At 35.7% G+C, this 14557-nt stretch overlaps 1 protein-coding gene across 1 annotated transcript in view; it reads left to right on the top strand.

Moving 5' to 3' along the window:
- The first annotated feature begins 1985 nt into the window (after nt 1-1985).
- The window catches only part of LOC121383636 (sacsin-like), a 13545-nt gene continuing 973 nt past the window's right edge, over nt 1986-14557 (top strand). The window contains exons 1-6 of the mRNA XM_041513730.1: nt 1986-2015; nt 3090-3215; nt 3507-3654; nt 7299-8798; nt 11089-11295; nt 14442-14528. Of these exons, the coding sequence (XP_041369664.1) occupies nt 1986-2015; nt 3090-3215; nt 3507-3654; nt 7299-8798; nt 11089-11295; nt 14442-14528 (2098 nt within the window). The remainder of the gene's footprint in view (nt 2016-3089; nt 3216-3506; nt 3655-7298; nt 8799-11088; nt 11296-14441; nt 14529-14557) is intronic.

Genomic DNA, 14557 nt, shown 5'->3' with positions numbered 1-14557 from the left:
AACAAAAATGTTTACAGTTATTTAAAAAATAGCAATAGCCAACAAGCTCAGAGCTGGAACAATAAAACACAAATGGATATAGTTTATAATAATAAAACATGACACTAATTAACACACAAAAAGGAAAAAAAAAAACCACACGGAATTTGCAAAAATCTGAAACGGAATGTGGCAAAATCTGAAACGGAAAATCATCCCCTCTACTAAAGCATCAGTCGAAATCACATGGGTTTGTTTGCCACTCGGAACTCTGAAAGCTGAAGTATTCCGAATAGTAAACATTCCAGTGCATTCGATTGGAACATAGAGTGCATTCGATTAGAAAATAGCTGATGTGTCACCAAATCACAACAATCTTAAGCAATCAGACCCTATGTGTACATGTGTATAACTACAAACATTTAAAAACATTATTAAAAAGTAATGTATTTTATTGTCAGAACTCCAGTTTCAAAACACAGATGAAATCAGGGCAACCTAATTTTTGGAGGGGCAACCTCAATGTGAACCCATACTTGCCCTCCGGGCAAGCAACCAAAATCCTTAAAATTGAGCACTGTATATATATATATATATACACACACACACCATGGAATGCTTAATGGTTGTGCATAATATTAATAATTGCAGGTAGATAGTCGATCATAACTATTAAATTACACATGAAATTGTGTCCGTTACACTATGTACGTCTGACAACGACACTGGACTCAATGTTCCGATTTGTTTGCGAGTCAGACAGTAGAAACCTTATCGTTAGGTGAGGAAGTGAATTTCTGTATCATTAGTTTCATTATTAACTACTGCATAGGTCGTAGTTAACAATGCAGCTAGCGGTACAGAATTAATGTACTTCCATTCGTACACAGTGATATATACACAAACACATGCATATTACTTGCAGATATCAAAACTTTATTAAGGTGCTGTTTTAACGTGTTCGTAAGTATTTTTGTTGAGCACAAAACATATTGTACATTTCTTTTCTGTAAAAGAAGGAGATTGCACACAATCTGACGAACAATAATAGTAATAGAAAACTTTATTAACGTCAAAAAATAAAAGAACAAGTCGACAACTACTCCACAATTCAGTAGTAACAAAGGGCCTTTGTTGCAAGTGACTGGAGCGTAACACGCCAGAAATAATTTAGTGGCTAATTGGGACCGCTTAGCATGATGAAAACCAAGGGCAGATAAGTATGTTTCTAATAGAGGCTATAGAACATGATACATGTCCTACTAGGATAAACCGTCTCTGGTCACAGGAGTTCCATGGCATTATAAAATCTAGCTGTTGGTAGAGCACTCGTCTGAGGTTAACATTGCAGACATCATCCACACAGTCTTGCTATATTGCAGAAATGGCAGGGCAAGAATTTGACATGCTTCAAACAACTTTTGGTGACTGATTAGTAATTAGTTGTGCTGTTCTCATCAGGTTACAGCAGATGAAATTCTTCTTTTATTGTTTTATTACCATGACAGTTCACACCTCAGTGGACCCATTCTCTGAATTGGATTTTCCCCCATCCCAATCAGAGCCACATAATAGGTATATTAAAAGCTGTGGTATATGCTGCCCTGTCTGTGGGAAAGTGCATATAAAAAGATCCCTTGCTGCTAATGGAAACATGTAGCAGGTTTCCTCTAAGACTGTAAAAAATTTTACCAAATCTTGGACATCCCATAGCTGATGGCTAATAAATCAGTATGCTCTAGTAGTGTTGTTAAACAAATCAAACTTTTAACTTTACAGTATGTTCATTAGCCTAGGTTTTTTTTTTACTTAACTGTAATTGAATGTGATATGGATGGAGCCAGTCATAATCGTATGAGATGGGAGATGAGGTGGGGTCAACTGCTAACACCTCCAGTGCTAGAGCAAATCTTTGCAAATGGGCAAAAATTAATGAAGGCATTATTTTATTTAACAATGTACTAAACACATATTAATTTTGGTTATATGGCATTGGGGTGGGTATGATGGAGCAGGCCCAATCTAGAATTGAAAAAGTAGGAGAAGTGACTTCTCCCTTCCCAGGAGAAAGGGAAGAAGTTTGATAAAAATAGGCAAAGTGAACATTTATAGGTACATTGCTCTCATGCACTCTTCTTCTGCAGGCATTAAAATAAGCATAATATAGTATCTGATAAACTACAGACTTGAACAGACCTTTTTTTTACTGTAAAATCATTTGACAGACAAGTATCAATGTCATTTATATCTTCGCTATTAATTCATATTACTGTGCTCATTTAATGATACATACATCTAGCCAGTGCACCACGACCGGTATATCAACGGCCATGGTATGTGCTATCCTGTCTGTGGGATAGTGCATACAACAGATCCCTTGCTACTAATGGGAACATGTAGCGGGTTTCTTCTCTAAGACACACATGTCCAAATTACCAAATGTTTGACATCCAACAGCTAATGATTAATAAATCAATGTGCTCTAGTGGTGTCGTTAAACAAAACAAACTTAATTTTTGATACATACATATACAATTTATTTACCGGTTTACCTGGTAGATTTCGGTGACAAGTTGTAGTCACATTTTTAAAAGAAATGTGATACATTACTTGCAGCTGTGGTGATGCATTGGAAGTTAGGTGCACTTTCATTAAAACAGGACTTGATATGAAATCATTCGGATATGAGCAATTAAATTGTTTTCTGTCAGGATAAATTCTGTGAGAAAAAAACATGGAGCTGCCATTGCTTGGTAACTGACATGCACAAAATTAATATTAATATTACGCATCCACGGCCAGAGCACCACCACCTCATTTTACTGTGATATAAGTGGCAAGATACTGCATGAACATTTATTATGATTTAGTAATAAAAATATAAAATAAATTCATACCATTAAGCAGCTACACAAAATAACAATACAGGGAATGGTGGTTTGGGCATCTTAAAAGATGTTAAGTAGATTTGAAGTAAGATAAATCATTTTTGACATAATTATATGCCTGCTATGCTGTACATACCATTTTGTTTGTTTAATAGCCAGAATGGAAATTAAATGTATGCATAAGCAGTGAGTTAAGACATCTTCTTTTTTCACTTTTCTCAGGAAATGATCCAGAATGCTGAGGATGCTGGAGCTAGGCAGGTAAAGGTCTTGTATGAAGGAAGACAGTGCAACAGGACCGAGGATCTAGCTCAGTTGGAGTATCCATCTCATCTGAAGGCGCTGCAGGTAATATACTAAAGTGCATGGTCAGCTCGTAAATACGGTGCACATGAGATGAAAACATTCATTTGGAATAAAATGTTGAATCATAGCAAACATCTCCAACTAGAATTTAAGACAAGTCTGAATGAAAAAACTGTTACAATCAAAACTTGTATTAATGAATAAAGCATAATTAGAGGTAGTGACTGTTCCATGAAGCATGGTCGTCTGATTTGTCTATAGCTAGGCTGCCCTCCCCTCCTAAAAAAAGCTAGAAAAAGAAACTATTTAATACTTGATTATTTCAACTTGCAGGGTCCAGGTTTATGTGTGTTCAATGATGCCAAGTTTACAGAGAAAGACTGGGAAGGAATCCAGATGATTCAGTCTAGCAACAAGGAACAAGACCGTCTCAAAGTTGGACGTTATGGACTGGGGTTCAAGTCTGTCTTCCACGTGACAGGTAGGACAGTGTTCCATTGAGCTGGTAGAGTGTGGAATGTAGCTCAGGTGTATAGTGCTCTCCAGAGGTGCTATGAGTCACATGACTCATGGTTTTCCCATCTCAAACAGTGTCCCACTTCTAGTACATCAAACACTGTGGTATGTACTGATCTAGCTAATGAGAAAGTAAATGTAAGAGATCCCTTCCTGATTTTTTCGGTAAGATTAGCCTATATGATAGAAGCAGATTTTCTCTCTTTCTCGACCAAGTGTTAAAATAACCATATGTTAGACACCATATAAACTGAGGCATTGTTAAACACTAATTTCATTCCTTTCCTTTTCTCTGAGCTGGTCAATCATGGACAGTCTTCCACATATCTGTTCTTCACATATGAAATCTAGGACTTCATAAAATGACATAATATGTCAAATGTTTTTGTGTAAATAATAGTGGGTGTCATTTTGTGACACCTTTTAGCATTGATGTTATTGTTTTCAGAATTGATTTGTTTTTAACATTTCATTTTATCTGATCCAAATATGAAGCTTTTTCAACTGTGGTATGTTGACTTTAATACATTCATTGAATATACCACGAAAAGATGAAAAATATACCTCATCTAACTGTAATGCCAGGCCCTAATCTAGAATTGAGAAAGTAGGAGAAGTGATTTCTCCCTTCCCAGAAGTAAGGGGAGAAGTTTAATAAAAATAGGCGAAGTGAACATTTATCGGTACATATCATAACGTGTTGCCATGTTCAGTGTTAATTCAGAAAAATTCTGAATAATACGCTCAATTCTAATTGTAATATTTTCAAATAAAATAGTACTGCCGGTAATAAAATTTAAACAAAACAATTGTATGTTTCATTAAAAACATGACATTATTAAGTAGTTGATAATGTCGTTATGTTAAAATAAAAGTAATAATTAGTATATTCTGGCATTAATAAAATGAATGTGGTCATGGATTAACAGACCTGTCGATGTACAGTCTGGCACCAAAGTAAAGACACTGTCTGACATATGACGACAAGGTGCCAAGTGGGCTCTGACACTCTAAACAAGTCAGGGTCTTGATGTCTGTTATGTGATTCATGATTAGAAATATTTTTATGTCCAAAAAATTGACAGGCAATTACTGACTTTTAAAACTGTGTAATAACTCTGAAACTTGATTAGCGAATTGCGACATATACATACATTATTACCATCCTGATGAGTTATCCATGCTATTATTGCCTAAACTTCATGAATAACAGTTCAGCAAGGACCGTCTCAAAATGTTTCAACCACAAAAGAAGGAGACACGAAATGCAGTTATTGTTTCACATGCACCTTTTAAAAACTGGAGAAAACAAACCCATGCAAAAAAAAATTACGTCATAAACTTGTTATTACACGTGGGCTTCGTATGATTTGTATTATTGTGTGTATTACTGTTGAACCAAGTCAAATGTTTTAAATAATTTTGGGTGTAATTTTGTGACATAAAGTAACATACATGTACAAGGTTTCAGAATTAATTTGAATTAATATTTCATATCGGTCTGATCAAATATGAACAGTTTTTCCTTTGTGGACCATTCACTTTAACTGCAATATATCTATTTAATGTACCATGGAAAGATAAAAAAACACCTCATCTATGTAATGCTATGAACCCCTAAAGTTTATGCAAATAAGTTAAGACCAAATTCACGAATAATCGTTCGCTGTGATAAAATATTATCGCCGGCTGTTAAAAAGTAGTTTAATTTTATGTAAAGGCGGTGCATATTAACTCGAGAAAATGTATTTTAATGATAAACACTACCACTTCCGTTGGTATCCCCCCAAAATTAAAAGTTTACAATATTTTACAAAATACTGCTGAATAAACAGAATTTTAGAAAGTTTTATTTCAAAATGATCAGTGTATTACAACTAATTTATCATCAACGGAACAAAATTCCAGATGGATAAACTAGTGGGACAAAACAAATCAGAATGACCGTTCTGATACGTGTTAATTTGGCGCCAAATACTTTTTTTTGCTTGCTTCGGTGATTGCCGTATGCATCGAACCACCTTCACAGATCAAATAAAATATAATTTTTATTGTCTATTAAACCAACAAATGGATACAGATATGGGACAAAATAGAGCTGTTAAAAATACTGTTAACTTACGTTACGGTAAGTGTCGTAAATGACCTCACTGCATTTTTCGAACAACACGTGGGTTTCCTCTGATGTCCAGTGTCAGACTGATTGTTGTTTTTTTTCCAGTAATGATGATTAATGCATTAATGTGCTCTATAGTGCTGTTAAACAAAACAAACTTCCATAAAAATATAACCAATCAGTAATTTATAAAGAGGGCAAAATGGTATTAATGTATGTAATTTAAAAAATGGAAAGGAATTATAAATGAATATGGCCATGTATTTCATATGTACCTATAAATTGTTTTTATATTGTCTATGATGGTTTGTATTATGGTATGGCGTTTTCCGTAGCGGGACCATAGAGATGCAAGAACCATCAAACCTCACATTTCATTTACTTGGGATAGCAGTGTGTTGCATCTATTAAGGTTCAGGTCACTGTGACCTACATGTACTTTTCACTGTCAGTATCTGCACATAACAGTAAATCCTTGTCCATCCCATATGTTGCATACAGATGCATACAGGACCATCAAACCTCATTGTAGTTTGGTTTAATGATGTCAAAAGTAAACGTGTACTATTACTATTCACTGTGACCTACTTTTTTTGGTGCAATTAAATCCAATCCTCAGAAATAAATATCTTGCATACAGAGGCATACAGGACCAAAAAAAGGCTCACATGTAGGAACCAACTATATATAGTTACATACAATTATAGGTCACAGTGATACAAATAAATTAAATAATTTGTCTATATTCTGAACCATTGAGTTGGTAAAACTAATCTCTGGTTGGGAGTTAAAGAAAATGTTAAATAAATGCCATTTCCTACCAATAACTTCATTAATCAGGCAGCATAGCTCCAATACAGTATCATCAGTAGCTGGTGAAAAAACATTCATCCATTTCAGTGATAAAATATACATAATTTATTCATTAATATCTGTGTTTTCAATGCAAACTGAGAGCAAAATAGATACTGTGGTATCATTTCTTCCTGGGATGGGACGGAGCTCAGTAGTAAATGTCGCTTGATGCACAGTATATGGGATCGATCCCCATCTGTGGGCCTAAATGGTTATTTCATTCCAAAGTGCACCACAAATGGTATATCAAAAGCTGTTGTATGTGCTGTCCATGTCTTATGGAACTTTATGCATATTAAAGTATATATAATTTAAAAAGCAGAAAATAAAATAATTGTAAATTAATATATTTGAATTACGTCACAATTATTTTCAGCTATTCTTACATCACATGCATTAATGATACAATTATATAGGCCAGGCCAATATATTTCTGTAGGAGTTATTTCATTTTATTTTTACTTAGTTTCTGTTTCTTAGTCTTCAATCCAATTACGGTTCAGTCATGCTGTCCTGGCCAAACACCTCAGTTATCTAGATTATCTGCCCAGGACAGTGGGTTACTGGTTGGTTGTGTACTTTGTGTTTCTAGAAATTAGCAGATGAATAATAGAAAAATTAAAATTGTTGTTTTTCAGACTGGCTGTGTATAATCAGTGGAGAGTGGATTCTTTTCATCAATCCTCACCAACCAAAAGATGAAGTCTGCTTACTGAGCAAAATAGCTAACTTGGACACCAACATATTGCAGGCGCTTTCAAATCTATTTGAAGGCACATTTGGCTTTTCAAATATCTGCCTTCAAAAAAGGTATTATGAGGGAACTTTGTTTTGGTTTCCTCTACGACAGAGAAAGTCTGAATTGTCAGAGAATGTGTACACAGAAAAAGATATAATGGACTTGTTCAAAGTTTTTGTTCCTGAGGCAAAAATAACTCTTCTATTTCTGAAGTCACTTGAAAGCATCTCACTTTTTCAGAGAGGTGATTCCTCAACTTCACAAATAATTTTTGAAGTTCAGATAGCAGAACAGTGTTTACCGAGCGTTCGTCAGCAACGGGAGCAATTTAAGTTGAAACTTAACAACACTGGAGACAACTTGCCAGTAGAATCATTCCACAGTACATTCCACCTTTGTGTTGAGCACACTGAGTTCAGTGAACTTTCTAAGATCACTTCACAGGACTGGATTGTGGTGAATTTCTACAAAGGAGGATCCATGTCTGACCTGCTCCAGCATCTTTGTGATGACCGTGACCTATCCTACTCGCCCTATGTTGGAGTTGCCTACCCTCTAACAAACACGGAGCAAACTGAGGGACACATCTTTTGTTTCTTGCCATTACCCCTTAGTTCAGAAAGTATCACTGGATTGCCTGTTCATGTCAATGGCTTTTTTGCTTTGACTCAAGATCGCAGAGAGTTGAAGTGGTCTGCAGATGATGGGAAGCAAGACCAGTGGAATCATTGTTTAATTTCAGAAGTGATTCCAGAAGCCTACATTGTTCTGGTAGAGGAGCTCAGACAACACTGTCAGAGAAGAAACAATTCTTATGATGTCGTTGAATTCTATTATGGATCGCTGCCAGATTGCAGAAAGGTTACAGCCCAGTGGAAAGACCTGGTGGAACCTTTTTACGAGAAATTATTTCAGATGACAGCATTTTTCAGTAAAGTTGGTGGAGGAACATGGCTCCACTGGCAGAATATTATCCTTGCCGAGTACAGTGCAGATATTGAACTTGATGTTTGTCAAACTGTTACAAAAACATATTTAGAATATCAACAGAATGTTGTGCAGCTGCCAGATCACATTGTGGGAAGAAAAAAGACACATGTTCCCTGTGTCAGTCCAGATGGATTGTGTCATCTGCTGAAAACATCTGATTTGTACATGGAGTACACACCAGCTGAACGAATGCATCTCCTGAAATATGCTCTCCGGTCATCCTCACACACCAGTCTTGGAGGCTTAGGTCTGCTTCCTGCAGCTGATGGAACATTTCAGAAGTTCTCTGAAAGTGAAATCTTCTTTTGTCCGTCAAAAGTTGATATTTTTCCAGGCTTGAAGAAGAATCTTGTGAGTGAACATCTCGACAGCTGTGTTGAACAACAAATTGCCCATATGGCAAACAAAGGTATGTTTTGTACATATAGAACTGTATGCACATTTCCAGCCCTCGCAATCAGTCACACCTTCTTTTGTTTTGCTGAAAAGTATTGGTCAAGATAAAAAAAAAGTTGTATGAAGAAAACTAAAATTAAAACAAACCCACCCCCTATAATAACACCAGAGTTTATGAAATATCGCATGTTTGTAGTCCGAAATGAAGAAGTGCATTACATGTTAAAGTTAAAAGAAATGTTGAAGTTGCTAAACGTTGTAGCCTTGAATGGTACTTTATATAATCAGTGCACGTTACATTGAATATTCCTATTAATGGAACTAGTACTACTACAATGTATCTACATGTAACAGTAAAAAACAACAACGTTTAACACATTTTTAAAATGAAAACTCTCCTTTAACAAAAATATATTTAAATTTCAAACTCACATTATGTTTAGGTATAACATGTAGTTCCTCCAGATAATGATAAACACAAATTTGAGGTACATTGTTGTATGAAGAAATATAGCATTAAAAGATATATTGATCATTATCAGATAAAGTCTCAAATTGGTGTTGCTAGCCTTTAGGAGCTGATATTTACAATAATACTCACAAGATTCTCATGATTTGTAACTAAATTGTAACTTACAATATTAAATATTATTCTCTGATTATGAATTTTTTTTATGCTAATGCTATCATGTGTCGGCAAAATCAGCATGTCAGCATGTATAGGGGGAAGCAATGTATTGTCAGGTCTATCATCGATATGGGTGGATAATTAACAAATAAATAAGTTTTTGATATTATTAGTTCTCTACTGGTCCAACCGGAGGGGACTATAGGTTTCATCTCCATCCTTTTGTCTGTCCGTCTGTCCCACATATTTTTTTTCGGATGTTTTTTTTAGAATGCCTTGAGATATTGAGATGAAATTTTGTGTATAGCTTTATTATGTACTGTGACAGATCAAGTTTGACTTTCATGGCGATTTACCTATTTATGACGGAGTTATGGTCCTTGAACTTAGGAGATATGAAAAATAGTTTTCCAGTCTTTTTCCAGAAGGCCTTGAGATATTAACCTGAAATTTTGTGTATAGCTTTATGATGTACTGTTACATATGAAGTTTAATGTTCATGGAAATTTACCCATTTTTGACAAGAGTTATGGCCCTTGAACTTAGGAGATATGAAAATGTGTTTTCCTGACTTTTGTTTTGCAATGCCTGAGGATAATGAGGTGACATTTGGTATATAGCTTTATCATGTACTGTTATCGATCAAGTTTAATATTCATGGTGATTTACCAACTTTTCACAGAGGTTTGACCCTTGAATTTAGGAGATACGAAATATTGTTGGGTTAGGTAGGGGACATATATAGCTTTAGCAGTACTCTCAAAATGCTTGTTAAAAATTATTTTCTTCATATTACAGCATGTAAACATCAATTTCATTTACTAAAAATATTTGGGATGCAAATGTTACTCTGTCGCCAAGTTTCATGTTGGTACCATAATGTGACACTAACAAAAGCAACATTAATATAATCACTGTTGATTTAAATAAAGTTATTGCCTGATCATTTGAAAGTTGTCATTATACCACTATTTTACGAGCGCCACAGGCAAAATCGCTTGGGTGATTACAAAGTTTTGGCCAATTGCTACTAAAGGTGGGTATGTTTATTTAATTTCAATACCGTAACACAGATTCGCAATGGATTCTGTGAATGTGGCAGTTAACTGACCATGTAACTATGTAAAAAGGAACGGAGTGTTGGATATAGCACCATGAAACATTGCATACAGCTATGCATTTTAAGTAAATACAGTAAAGTACGTTTAGAACGAACACGCTTATAACAAACTACCGGTTAGAACGAACTGATTGTAAAGTCCCGATTTTCTCCCCTATATATTAGTAATACATTTTAATGTATAGAACGAACTATGTATAGCGAATTAACTGTTAAAACGAACCAATTTTGTGGTCCCAAATAGTTAATTCCAGTGTAAATAAGTGTTTACATAACGAACCGTGAATACCGGAAGCATTACGTATCAAACCAATCAGTGTAAAACGCTGCAAAGCCGTGGGATCGACCGCACGACCGCACTAAAAAGTTTCCGGATTAACCAGTATAACACTGGCTTTTTTGCCCCCGAACACTACCTCGAAAATCCAGCCGATGGACCAGGGAATAATCGCAAACGTAAAAGTGAACTATCGACGAGAGATGATGAGTGACATCATCAAGGCATTCGACAGTCAACAGGAGCACTCAGTTTCCATCTTGATTATCTCACTGCAGACGAGCAAGTTGTAATCACCGAACAGCTGACAGATGATGACATCGTTTCAGAGATTATCGGAAAACGAGACGGCCACAGTGATTCTGAACCAGAGGACGATACACAGGAGCCACCCGAACAGCCAACGCCCACAGCAGTTGAAACGCACAAGGCACTCGGGACAGTCAGACTGTTTTTTTCAGAGCAAAGGAGATATTCGATTGCCAGTACTTGACAGCATTGCGGACATTGACTCGGCATTAGAAGTTATGCGTCCAACGCTAAGTAAACAAACCACGATTAGTGATTACGTGACGAAACGTGATTAGGTACATGTAATTCACTAAACTCTTTTGATGTGATCTTTCAGTAATGTTTTGTTGTATTTATTGATTGTAATAAATGATATATTTTTTATAAATGTCTTATAATCACCAAGGCATTTTTTATTTCTTTTACTATTATATTGAGTTCAAAATTCAAAATGGCCGACTTTCGGAATAAAAATTACCAACTTCTGCAAATGTGTACAACGAACTACTGTTATAACGAACCAATGAAGCTGGTCCCTTGCAGTTCGTTATAAGCGTACTTTACTGTAGTGTCATTTCTGTAAAATGTAGTCAGTACTGTAACATCAGTACCATAACATATTTTTCTGTTACAATACTGACACAGTGTTATGGTAAAGACACAGTATTACATAATGACTGACATGATGGGTATCATAAAGTGCAAAATAGATATTAATATTAAATTGTTTTATACACTAAATTAGACCGAAATAACTCAAAACTATCAGATTTTTAATGAAACAGTTTGTGGACATTTTAGAGGTGGTTTTAGTAGGAGCACCATTAACATATTATGATACATTCAGGTAGATTGTTGATACTGATGAGGAGTTATTCCAGTTAGTGGGAAATCGGTGATAATCGATTTTCTTTTTCTTTTTTCTGTTTCATTTTTTTTGTGGCCAACATGCAAGAAGTCTTAACATTATATCTTTTTGAAATTGACTGTGTTGTGAAATACCTGGGCCTCAGCAAGTGTAGGCTATTATTAACTGTTTCATTCCGGAGTTAGACCTATTCACTCTCATTTTGGTATGTCTATGAATCACAAAGTAAACTACAACTAAATCTACATTAACTTAGTTAACTTTAAAGGAGGGAAGGAATGTTTTATTTAGCAATGCACTCAACACATTTTAAATACGGTTATATGGCAAGAGACATATGGTTAAGGACCACACTGATAATGAGACAGGAAACACACTGTTGCCATGTGGAGGGTTACTTTTTTCGATTAGCAGCAAGGAATCTTTATGTATGAATGAATGAATGTATGTTTAATAACACCCCAGCACACAAAAATAAAGATTGGCTAGGGATCTTTTATATGCATCACTCCACAGACAGGATAGTACATATTACCAGTTGTGGAGCACTGGCATTATATGCATCACTCCACAGACAGGATAGACATATTACCAGTTGTAGAGCACTGGCATTATATGCATCACTCCACAGACAGGATAGACATATTACCAGTTGTAGAGTACTGGCATTATATGCATCACTCCACAGACAGGATAGTACATATTACCAGTTGTAGAGCACTGGCATTATATGCATCACTCCACAGACAGGATAGACATTACCAGTTGTAGAGCACTGGCATTATATGCATCACTCCACAGACAGGATAGACATATTACCAGTTGTAGAGCACTGGCATTATATGCATCACTCCACAGACAGGATAGACATATTACCAGTTGTAGAGCATTGGCCCAACAGCAGCAAACGATCCTAGGCCGACAGCACTTGAGGTGAGTGCTTTACCTCTGGGCTGAACTTTAAATACACATGCATATATGAGATAAATATTTTAGCAAATCGCCCTATATGGGACATGTATTGTACAGGTAGGCATGTTTGCAGTGGATGAGGGGTGATGGCCAGAAATTGACATTGAGGGTGTAAATGTAATATGTTGAGATTATATGGTGCAGCAAATTGCGATAGGTATATATCTTGCCGCAAAAAAAAGCCAACAAATTTCCATAACTGTTGACTTTTATAATAGCACAAGCAATAACAGCAATTCGTGCCATTTTGAAACAAAAAAGTAGGGAAAACTAGGTATTTAAAAAAAAAAAAGTAACAAAAATAGGGCAAAGAACAAAAAGTAGGAAAAGTAGGATAGCTGGACAGCCTGTATTTTCTTTTTGGGGGAGGCCCCCCAAGATCAAACCTCCCCCCATCAACTGTGCATGGGTACATAGCACCATGCATACACCAAAATGTCTTTCTGGCAGAAACCCTGGTCTTTCATTGAATGAATTGGTATGGTTGTGAAATAAAGTGAACAATTTCATGTTAATTTTTTTGGTAACATCATTCACTACTTGAAAAAGTAAAGTTTGTTTTATTTAACGACGCCACTAGAGCACATTGATTTTTTATCTTATCAGCTATTGGACGTCAAAAATATAGTCATTCTGACACTGTTTTTAGAGGAAACCCGCTGTCACCACATAGGCTACTATTTTATGACAGGCAGCAAGGTATCTTTTATATGCGTTTCCCACAGGCAGGATAGCACAAACTATGGCCTTTGTTGAACCAGTTATGGATCACTGGTCGGTGCAAGTGGTTTACACCTACCCATTGAGCCTTGCGGAGCACTCACTCAGGGTTTGGAGTCGGTATCTGGATTAAAAATCCCATGCCTCGACTGGGATCCGAACCCAGGAACTACCAGCCTGTAGATCGATGGCGTAACCACGATGCCACCGAGGCCGGTCATCATTCACTACTTGTGCATATTTGTGGAAATATAATCATGATTACTGGACAATGTATTAGCAATCATAATCAATTACTTCCTATGTTTTTGTAATTGTAATCACGCCATCTTTGTTATAGGGACTTATACTGCTGTAAACCCAGTGACAGATTTGTTGCTACTATCATGAGTGAAGGGCAACTAGACAATTGTTCTGGGCCTTGAGTGTCAAACATATCTGTGAATTTAGCAGCTTAAAACTAAAACATATTAGCTTATAATCCTCAGGCGAAACCACACTTTTTATGTGATGAATATTAACATTAATAGGATTTATCTAGATTGGTCAAATAAGACTTCAAACTTTTAAATGATATACATGTAGTTTAAAATAAAATGCTGAGTTGCCAAGATGAATCTATATATTCATCCTTTTAAAATTAAAGTATATTGATTTGCCCCATCCTCATGTTATGAAATGGATTACAATGTTACAGGTATTAAGCATGAAATGAACATTTATAGAAAAATTTTCAAATTGTATAAATGTTGTTTAAAATGCTGATTTGTTGTTTTTCAGGATATAATAACCTGAGGGAGGTAACTGCAGAAGTATTTCCTAGACTTGTGAGAGCATGCTTCCACATCAACTTTCCTGGTGATGGTGGTACAGTAGTTTTGCAGAAATCATCACCT

The sequence above is a fragment of the Gigantopelta aegis genome, chromosome 10 (genome assembly GCF_016097555.1).
Source record: "Gigantopelta aegis isolate Gae_Host chromosome 10, Gae_host_genome, whole genome shotgun sequence".
NCBI classification, from domain to species: Eukaryota; Metazoa; Mollusca; class Gastropoda; order Neomphalida; family Peltospiridae; genus Gigantopelta; species Gigantopelta aegis.
Note: the sequence above shows the minus strand (reverse complement) of the source record. Positions and strands in the feature narration are given on the sequence as shown.